This window comes from Garra rufa, chromosome 15 (genome assembly GCF_049309525.1).
Source record: "Garra rufa chromosome 15, GarRuf1.0, whole genome shotgun sequence".
NCBI classification, from domain to species: domain Eukaryota; kingdom Metazoa; phylum Chordata; class Actinopteri; order Cypriniformes; family Cyprinidae; genus Garra; species Garra rufa.
Genome location: NC_133375.1, coordinates 41708429 through 41719391, shown reverse-complemented (window position 1 = coordinate 41719391; position 10963 = coordinate 41708429). Strand labels below are relative to the sequence as shown.

The 10963-nt window shown below is 31.5% G+C and overlaps 1 protein-coding gene across 1 annotated transcript; it reads right to left on the bottom strand.

Moving 5' to 3' along the window:
- Positions 1 to 753: 753 nt before the first annotated feature.
- slc25a25a (solute carrier family 25 member 25a) lies at positions 754 to 10558 on the bottom strand. Its single transcript, XM_073819255.1, has 10 exons — positions 10311 to 10558; positions 9514 to 9640; positions 9337 to 9424; positions 8451 to 8562; positions 6234 to 6392; positions 5416 to 5568; positions 4031 to 4138; positions 3753 to 3920; positions 3510 to 3660; positions 754 to 1858 (listed from the first exon to the last, which is right to left on the bottom strand). The coding sequence occupies exons 1-10, from the start codon at positions 10467 to 10469 to the stop codon at positions 1674 to 1676; spliced, it is 1410 nt and encodes a 469-aa protein (XP_073675356.1). The 5' UTR covers positions 10470 to 10558; the 3' UTR covers positions 754 to 1673.
- Between the last annotated feature and the right edge of the window lie 405 nt (positions 10559 to 10963).

Below are 10963 nucleotides of genomic sequence, written 5' to 3'. Positions count from 1 at the left end.
GTATATATGTGTGTGTTAAGTGTCAAAGATGAAAAAGGGTTTAAGCATGTGATACTGCTTTAAATTGTTTTTCCCCCAAAAAATATTTAAAAGTTTTCTGTTTAATTTACTTGCATTTTTGATTTTGTTGTTCTGAGCAAAAAATAAATATCGTACATTTTTTTCCTAATTTACAGAAGGCGCCCACTAAAATGTCATTCAGTGTAACGATCTTGTGAAGCATATTTACAACAAAAATCAATTTATGAAATATTATACTAATTAGTTGTAATTCTACATTTGTAAAATTTGCCACCATCCTAGGTTTAGCCCATTTGTCAGTAATAAAATTTAATATGCTCCCTTATTCTTTTATATATTTTAATATGCACAAGTCAGAATAAGCATGTTGTTTGAATTTTTACATGTTACACTGAATGAAAATGTAACATTTCAACCAAATTTGACATTTTATTCTCCAAAAATGTATTTGAGACCCTAAAAGTATATTTAATATGCTTTCTATGGAGATGGAATCACTTGTGTATTATACAAACACATACATATATAAATGAACTAGTTATAGTTTAAAATGTTCCATTTTTAGTGGAGTTAAAACATTTAAATTCAAATATTTAAATTTAAATATTAAACAATTGGAATGTTTAGTATACACATGTATCACTATTTAAATGTAATGGAGTCATTTGTAAAACTTATTAGTAAATGACAATTTAAGCATTTTCTGAAAATGAAAAACACCAGACAACATCCTTAGAATATTACATTTTATTGAAAAAATAAATTACATTTAAGGATTTTTTTTTTTTTTTAAATGATCTAAAACTAAAATAAGCACCACTTTGACTGAAATGCTGTTACAATGAATCACTGACATACTCAACTCATTCATTTCCCAAGAACATCCATCTTAAAGCAGTTTCTAGTGCTCCCAAACCAAACTTTCCACAAATCACACACAACAGTCTCAAACAAACCTGTGCATTTATAGGTTGCAATTAGTGTATTCCAAACCCCCACTACTGCAAGCATATCACGTGCATTTATTCCTCCAACATATGGTCCCCGTTACAAACCGCTCACACCTTCTGACAACATTTATGCTCATTTTGCATCCACAATTGACTAAAGCAGTTAAAGTGCATTCGTTTTCAAATCAACCAGACATTAAGGCAAAAGCTAAGAACATCAGTGTGTTTGAACATAACCACAATTAAGATTAAATTAGACTACTGAAAGAACACAACACTGGATTCTGAACACTCAAGAGACTGTGCAACACATTCATTAAACAGAAATAAATATCTGGTTATAAAGATGTATAAATATATTACTTTAGTCAATATAAAGCAGCAATACTAAGAAACGGGCTAGTATGCATTTCACAGTAGTCGTCTGTAGTGTTGATTCAATTGCATTGCCCGACTAGATCATAACAGCACTCGATTTCTTCTCGCAGTGGCACTTTACACATACAACACTGAAAAACGTTGGTCCCTGATTTCAGCTTTCAAACTTCTTTTTTCCACCAGTTTAGAACGTTAAATAATGAGATGTTGGTCAAGGCGTCATTGTCCTCGCTCGCACTCGCATTCACAGAATGAGACGGCCTTCGCACCTCAAGGTTGAAAACCTTGAGATTTACGCCTTCGGTCTGTTCGTTCGTCAAGGTCTCATCTCGACTGCACGCCTAACGTGGACTTGATGTGCTCGTACACGACGTAGCTGATGCTGACGGCCGGGATGACCTTCAGGAAGTTTGGGGTCAGGCCCCGATAGAGACCCGTGGGGCCCTCGGTCTTCATGATTTGCTTGAAGAGTCCCGTCATTGAAACTTGGGATGCACCTTCAACTGCAGCTGCAGAAATAAAAACAACAGTGTTTAGGAAATGCATGCATTATCAAGTAAATGTATAAAATGCACATTAAATAAAATAAAATGCATTAATTAAAAAAAATACATTAAATATTATGCACATTAAATAAAATATTAAATATACACTGCCACCCAATTTTGTGATCAGCAAGCTTTTTAATGGTTTTTAAAGAAGTTTCTATGCTTATCAAAAATACAGAAAAAAACTGTAATATTGTGAAATATTACTTAAATTTAAAATAACTGTTTTCTTTGTGAATACATTTTAAAATGTAATTTATTCCTGTGATACAAAGCAAAATTTTCAGCATCATTATTTCAGTCTTCAGTGTCACATGATCCTTTAAAAATATTCTAATATGCTGATTTATCAGGGTTTTTTTTTAGGTTCTTTGATCAATAAAAGGTAAAAAGGAACAGCATTTATTTAAAATAAAAAAGGTTTAACAATGCACACTACTGTTCAAAGGTTTCTGTTTTAGTTAAAATTGCAGTAATTAAAAAAATATATATTTATTCAATTTTAGTTTTTTTAATTTTAATTATCTTAGCATTATATACCTTGCCAAGCTATTAGTTTCATAACTTGAATTAGATTTTTAGATTTTTAAACTAGATTTTATTTTTTTTTAGTTAAATGTACTATATTTAAAAAAACAGATTTTTTTCAAAATGTTTTATTTGTTTACGTTTTGGTTTATTTAATTTTAATGGTCTTAGTATTATATTCCTTAGCATGCTTTTACTATTACAGTTTCTTAAAATTAGATTTTATAATTTTGAATTAGATTTTATTTTTTACATTAAATTATAATATATATACATATATATATATATATTTTTTTTTTTTTTAATTAAATTTGTAGGATTTTTTTTTTTTTTTTTTCAAATAAAATAGATTTCAGCTTTATTACTCCAGTCTTTAGTGTTATTATTATCCTTCAGAAATATTCTAAGATGCTGATTCATTACCAAAGTTTTTTTTTTTTCAGGATTCTTTGATCAATAAAAGGTTAAAAAGAACAGCATTTATTTAAAACAGAAAGGTTTAACAATACACTACTGTTCAAGTTTGGGGTCACTAAATATTTATTCTTTCTTTTTTTGAAAGAAATGAATACTTCAAGGACATGCTAATTTTTTTTTTTTTTTTTTAAAGATTTATATTTTGAATAAATGCTGTTCTTTTTTAGCTTGTTATTTCTCGAATCCTGAGGAAAAAAAAATTAGGGTTTAAAAAAATATTTGGCAGCACAACAGTTTTCAACATTGATCATTATATTAAATCAACGTTTTAGAATGATTTCTGAAGGATCATGTGACACTGAAGACTGGAGTAATGATGCTAAAAATCCAGCTTTGTATCAAAGAAATAAATTACATTTTAAAATAGATTCACATAGAAAGCGTTTCATTTAAATTGAAATAATATTTCATAATATTAAATTTTTCTGTATTTTTAATCAAATAAATGCAGCCTTGATAAGCATAAGAAACATCTTTAAAAACCATTAAAATGTTACTGATTCCAAACTTACAGAACAAAGAATTTTATATATATATATATATATATATATATCAACTAAATAAGATTATAAATGACTTAAATCTGTTCTAAATTATTAAAACTCACCATGTGCCTGCATTCGTGTTCGTACTAAGGCTAGCGGGTAGCTTGCGAGTTGTCCGCACGTGCTGGAAACCGTACCGCAGGCTAGCAGCACAAACACACCGGGATCCGCGTTATCCGACCCGTAGCGCTGAAGCCACGTGTTCTTTAACGTCTGTTGAGAGCAAATAAGGACATATAATTGAGCTTTTTCCACTCATGAGTGACAGGAGTGATTACTTTAGTGTTTAGTGTTTGTCTGCTCACCTCATAGACTGCCAGGTCAATGCCAGCGTACGGGATGATGCCCAGCATGTTGGGAACGTAGCCTTTGTAGAAAGCGCACACTCCCTCGCCCTTCAGGATCTGTTTGGCACAGTCTGAGATGCCCTTGAACTGGCCTGTTTTTCTCAATGCTAGACGGGTTTTGAGAACCTGAAGTGAAGAGCATTCATTTAGATTTAACATCATGGCAAAAAGCAACGAAGATATTAGATTTTTTTAGTTTAGGGTTGTTGTAAACACTAAAATGGTGTAAAACTCACCTCCATGGGGTAGATGGCACTCTGGGCGATGACTCCTGCAAGGGAACCTGCTACAAAGCGCTCACCGATCCCCAGAGTTTCCTGACTGCTTCCCATCAGCCGTTTAATCTGGCAAAGAAGAAAAGCAATTGATTTAATGACAGGTTTTGAGTGGCATTTGCACACAGAGCAAGTATGCAATCAGCTAAGAACAGAAAAGGACAACCTGTTTTATAATTAAGAATAAAAATAATAAAATTAAATCAAAGGTTTGACCCCAAATGCTGTATTACAACATTCATTATTTTTTAGATTTTTAAATTAGATTTTATTTTTGTTTTCATTTGCACTAGTTAAAACTGGAGTATTTTTTTTTTTATATAAAATATTTTATTATTTTTTAAATAGGTTTTATTCATTTAGATTGTATTAAGTGTTAGTTTATTTAATTTTAATTATTTGCCATTTTATTATTATTAATATACTATTAGTTTCTTAATATATTGAATTAGATTTTATTTGTTTTTATTAAAATTGTAGTTTTTAAAAAAAAAAAAAAGGTTTTATTCTTTCAGGTTGTTAAGTTTCAATTTTTTAGTTTTGGTTTATTTAATTTTAATTATCTTAGTATTATGTTATACTATTAGTTTCTTAATATATTGAATAAGATTTTATTTTTGTTTTTGTTTCAGTAAAAAAAATATATATTTTATACTATTAGTAATATTTTATTATTAATATTTGTATTATTTTAGATTTAGATTTTTTACATTAGATTGTTTTCTTTTTTTATATATAAAATTTTAGTTTTTTTTTTTTTAAATAAAATAATTATTTATCTTTAAATATTTAGTTAAATTTAATTATCTCAGTATTATGTTTCTTGCCATGCTATTACATTACAGTTTCTTAATATCTTGAATAAATTCTTGATTTTTAAAGCAGTTTTTATTTTTGTTTTTATTAAAATTGTAGTTTTTTTTTTTTTAAGTTTTATTCTTTCAGGTTTTGTTAAGTTTCAATTTTTTAGTTTTGGTTTATTTAATTTTAATTATCTTAGTATTATGTTATACTAACTAAGACAGTTTAATATGTTGAATTTGAATTTTTTTTTAAATAGAATTTTAAATTAGATTTTGTTTTAGTTAAAATTGGAGTAATGATTTAAAAATACCTTTTTTTAATAGGTTTTAATAAGTTTTACTTTATTTTATTTCAGTTTTAGTTATTTCATGTTAAGTAACGAAAATATTTTGTTTGGCCTGTTGTTTCTTTGGTTTTCAAACATTACCTATAAAGTTTTAATTTTGTAATTGCATTGAAAACACCAAATTCTCTTCACTATGCTTCTCAGGTCAGAAAAACACATCCCTGACAAAACAAGTGCTTCATCTCTGGTCTCTTACCTGCTCATAAGCCATGAATTTGAGAGCCGACTCAGGTGCGATTTTAATGACATTGATGCCGTTTCCCCTCCATAACGCGCGCATCCCTCCTTCCTTGATCATCTGGGCAAGACCACTCGCAATGCACAGTTTGTTTCCATGAGATCCATGCACCTAAAAAAAAAACAGAACCAACAATATAGGTTTATCAGAATAGTGTCTATATCAACATATGATATCATACTTTTGTGGTTTAGTGAACCGATTGAAGCCTTCAATTAAAACAAGAGCAAAGTTGAATATTCTGAAAAATGTGGGTAAAAGGTTTTGCCCCGAATCACCGAACACTCAAAGTCCGATTGAGTAAAAGCTGACATAAACATGACACAGATCTTCTCTATCGCTCAGCCGTGATGACGTCAAACACTATCTGGCATCTGACCAATCAGAGCGCAGCACAGAGGGTGTGCTTGACTCATCGGATTCTGATTGGACGCTTGACCGGAGTCCTTTTTCTGGAACATGCATTTATGATTTACTGATTAACTCTTCTTAATGACTCTTGGGTAACCAAACCAATTGGTTTAGATATAACCGGAACACCTGCTATATAGTTATGAAACCACTTCAGACTTAGATTAAAATGAAACACTTGTAAATAAAACCTCCTTCAGTCTATAAAGATGTGGTTGGAATTTAGTAAACACCTATGCCCTTGAGTTGATAAGTTAAGGGTGGCTTTATTAGTTTATAAAAGGATAGAAACACACAAGATGTAACTCTAATCTAGTTCTAATCGCCTTACAGTGACATTGGGCTGTGATTTGGGTATTTTGTACCTGCATGAGGACTTTGAGTCGGTCGAGCGGAGCAGTGCAGGTTCGGGAAATGGCTCCAGCTCCTCCACCTGCGACCAGGTGTCTCCACCACATCCCCATCATGTGCTCCTCTGAGGTAAACTCATCTGGGACCATCATGTTCTCTCCCACATCGAAGATCTGCAAATAAACAGATCACCAACATGGTTAAAAAACAGCCAACACAGGATATTAATATAAACATTAATCATCATAAAGGTATCAGTCAAGTGTTGTTAGTAGTAAACATCACCTACACACTAGAAAATGATTTTCTAAGTTGTTAAACATAATCCGATAATCTGTTTATTTACATGAAATACCATTTCAGACTAACTTCACATTTAATTCAATGTGTTACTTTCCATTGATTATGAGATTTGCCATCAGTTTCTTAGTGAAAATGGCTTTAAAGCAAATCTTACAAATGTATAAATGTTTTTTTTTTTAAATTAGATTTGTTTTAAATTTTTTAGTTACAATTTTAGTTTTTAAATAAAATAGTTTTTTCCAATTTATTTAATTTGAATCGTCTTAACATGGCAAGGAACATAATACTATTACATTAGAGTTTAATATCTTAATTTAGATTTTATTTTTAGATTTTTTTTAAATGTAATTAACAAATATTTAACAAGGTTTTATTTTTTAGGTTTTACTAAGTTTTAGTTTACTTAATTTTAAGCATTATGTTTTTTGTCATGTTACTTTATTATTATTATTGATATATGTTCTAAGTAAATAATATTATTAGAGTATGTTTTACAAAAATAAAATCTACTTTTCTACTTAACTTCACATTTAATTCAATGCATTAGTTGCCATTTTGTTGCTATTATTTGTAAAATTTACTAGCAATTTAACGAAAATCAAAGTAAATCCTACACTGTAAAAAATAAATAAAACCGAAATAAAAGTAAAAAAAAAAAAAAAAGATTATTGGAGTGCGTTTTAGTTTAATTTGACTAACTCAGTGTTGCTTTCCATTAATTATGAAATTTGCTATTACTTTCTAACAGAAAATTGTTTAGAAGCAAATCAAAAAAAAAAAAAAGGTTAAATACTTTTCAAAATAGTAAATATTATTGGAGTAACTTTACCAAATAAATCTGCTTTTCTAATTCATTTCACATTTACTTAAATGTGCTCCTTGCCATTTCTTTGTAATTATTTGCGAAATTTACTAGCAATTTCTGAAATAAAATCATTTGAGTAAATCTTACCCTGTAAACAAAATAAAGTAATTAAATAAAAGGATTATTGAAGTGTTTTACAAGAAAAATACTATTCTTAGTCTAATTTGACAACTTTCTACATTTAATTCAATGTGTTACTTGCCATTTCTTTTAATAATTTGTGAAACTCACAAGAAATTTCTGAATGATTTCTACACCAGATTTTTTTTGCAGTCTAGCATTTGGCGTAAGTGCACCTGTCATGTGCAAGTGAACTAAAGTGCAAAGACCTTGGCAGCATCAGCATCTGCGTCAGAGTCGTCAGACCCAAAGTTTGTGTTTTTTAGGCCACCAACGTGCTTTTCGATCCAAAAAAAATCCATTGTGGACTTTACAAACTCATGCAAAACTGATTGCGAACTCGTGCACTTTGCATCAGATTACCAAGTCCGCCTCGCTGTGCGCTGAACTCTGCCTCGTGAGAACAAAGACTAAAATGCGGTTTAAACAGGAATTCAATAATCATCTAAATTAGGTCACTGACAGTGAACTACACAAACTCTCAAAAAGATCTAATTGCGAGTGTCAACAACAATTGTTGCATAAGAAGGTAGGACAGTTAGTCCCAGTTTAATTTGAGCGCTCTGACATTTGATTTACATTTTTAATGGATTGAATTATGCACAAACTCTGGCATCTGTATTAATAGAAGGATGCTCTGGAGTCGGACTAGTTAAGATTTAGTAGCTGCAAGGTTATACCTATTAAATTGGACCCTGTCCTAGATCACAGTGTTCCAGGGGGACTGGAGATATTTTAGGCTGTCACGTTAAGACTCATCAATCAAATACCAGGCCTACACTCTGAACTCATCTTAAAACCCTACTACATGGACATTTTAAGGAATCTGAATTATTCCAAGCATTTATATTAATGCAACTTAACAGTCGAAATTTATAAAGCAGCTTTTACTAGAAGAAATTAGACTGGTATTAGTTTAAGTGCAGGGTTTGAAAACACTTACGGTCGAGTGTTTCCAGTACAGGATGATTTCGGGAATGTTTTCAACAGGCTGTAATGTGGGATACTTCTTCCACTGATTCCAGTCAATAGTCATCGTGCCGTTTTTGTCCATGCTGTATGAGGAAAACAGAAAAACGGGACAAGAAAAGATCTGTAAATTAGTTCTGTGCTTTACAGAAAATTTAAGAGATGATTAAAGCTGTGACTCAGTCCATGAAGAGATAAAATAGTCACAAGGTTTTATATTGTCTGGATTCATATAGTCATAAATGAAGGGTTTGGTTTCTTGGTAAAGTAATAAAAAAGTACTATAATAAATTCCTATGAAATTATAAGTGGATTTAAATGATTAATGCAATAAAATGGCTTAAAACTAGTTTTTATTGGAAAGCAAAAATAAAATAATAAATAAGGTTTTCATGGAGTGACTCAGTCAAACTGTGAAAACGAGAAGTAAATGATTATTATCAGTTAAAGATCTATTTGAAAACATAATTTCAATGTAACTCCGGACCACAAAACCGGTCTCAAGTAGCACTTAATTAAAATTATCGATCAAAATGTTCCATGATATTATTTTGTACATTTCCTACCGCAAATATATTAAAACTTAATTTTTAATTAGTAATATGCATTGCTAAGAACTGAATTTGGACAGCAATTTTCTCAATATTTTGATTTTTTTTGCACCCTCAGATTCTAGATTTTCAAATAGTTTTCTCTCAGCCAAATATTGTCCTATCCTAAAAAAAAAAAAAAAAAAAAAAAAAAAAGACTAAAAATCAGCTTTCAGATAATGCATACATCTCAATTTCAAAACCATGACCTATATGACTGGTTTTGTGGTCCAGGGTAACATATTGTTAATTTTTCAAACAATATTTCACCTTTGAAGGACTCTCTCTGCTTGCTGGAGGGAAATATGGACGCCAAGTTCTCGCAGTGAGTTCACAATATCGTTGGCGTTCACTTGACCTGATAAGGGACAAATAATTAAACATTAGCTATTTCAATTCACCTAGTTGCAGGTTGTGGTCTCAAGCACTGCATAAAAGGTAGAATACCTGCAATCTTTCTATCCATGCTTTTGAAGACAAGCTTCAGGTCTTTCTCATGGTCTTGGAGGTAGTGCACAAACTCTTCAAAATCCAGCTCTCCATCATGCTCTCTCTCTTCAGTCTTCATGGTTTTCTGTGAGGAGAGAAAAAGATGTGAAAACCTGTGAGAGAACATCCAATGCAGTCCACATGGAAATCATTGCACAAGCAGTCAGTTAATGTGTGAATGCAACACCTGGCAAACTAAAGCAGACAGAAGAAGCGTGAAAACCTAGTTCAAATAACTTCATAGACTCTTCTTTCATTGCAATTACTGAATGCATTATCTAAAATATCAGTTCATGAGATTATAATCATATCTGTACACTCATTTATATGATTGCAGCAGCTCAGACAATCATAATCGATAAACTGTCTCAGTGAAAATGCAACACTAGGGGCGCCATACAGACTTCAGTTCAAGGACAACGACATTCAAGTATAAATCGAAATGTATTAAGTTACAGAGCAATCGTATTGATGTGGTTAGATAATAAAACACATTATTTATGCACTTTAATTAGCAGATAATACTAAAAAATGCGCGTTCTTATGTTTCATACCGGGAAACTCCATATATGGTCAATTGGAAGCGTAAGCGCGCCCGCGCAAGAAAGAGGAACGAGCACCGGAAACGTCATGCGTCAAAAATGTGTAGTTTAATTTAAAAAAAAAAATTAAATAACTAAAGAAGTGAACTACTTCTTAGTTTAATGGATTGAGCTACTTGTTTAGGTTAGATAGGTAACATTAGATTTTCTTACCTTCCTCCATTTTCGGTATGTAGAGAATTCCTGCGACGGCAAAAGGACACTGAGGGACTTGAGAGACTTCAGTTCGGACGGTAATCCATTCGATTCAAAGTACTCCACCTCGACTTGATCTGAATTATGGACAGGCACATAGAGGCACAGGCACAACATCTTGACAATAATAAAAGTCTTCGACAATAAATAAATAAATAACACAAGAACACTCTCGCCTGTCGGCGGTGAAACGCTGAAATGCCGGTAAGGCGGCTGATCATGTCTAGAAAAGTCCTTAGACACGCCCACTGAGGAAGGCGGCGGGATTTGATTGGTCAACGCGGTTTACGCATTTGAACAATTTGAACGTCGCCATTAATGTCAGAGTCTGAACGTCCAATCACGGGTGTCTAAGTAAATAAGACCCTCCTCCTTTACTACACACTGGGGCGGACGAGCTGCCAGAAAAAAGACATGTGACTTGCTGTGAAATTCCTGTGAATGTGACCAAAGAGTATGTGACTCATAGTATTTCACGTTTTCTCAAGTGAAACCGGTACAGCCCTGCTGTTGCATGCTGAATAAAATAGCTACAGAATGAATAATAATAATAAGCTAATTAACATGCCTCAAAGGCAAATCTAACTAAAACATACTCATAAAACACTTTT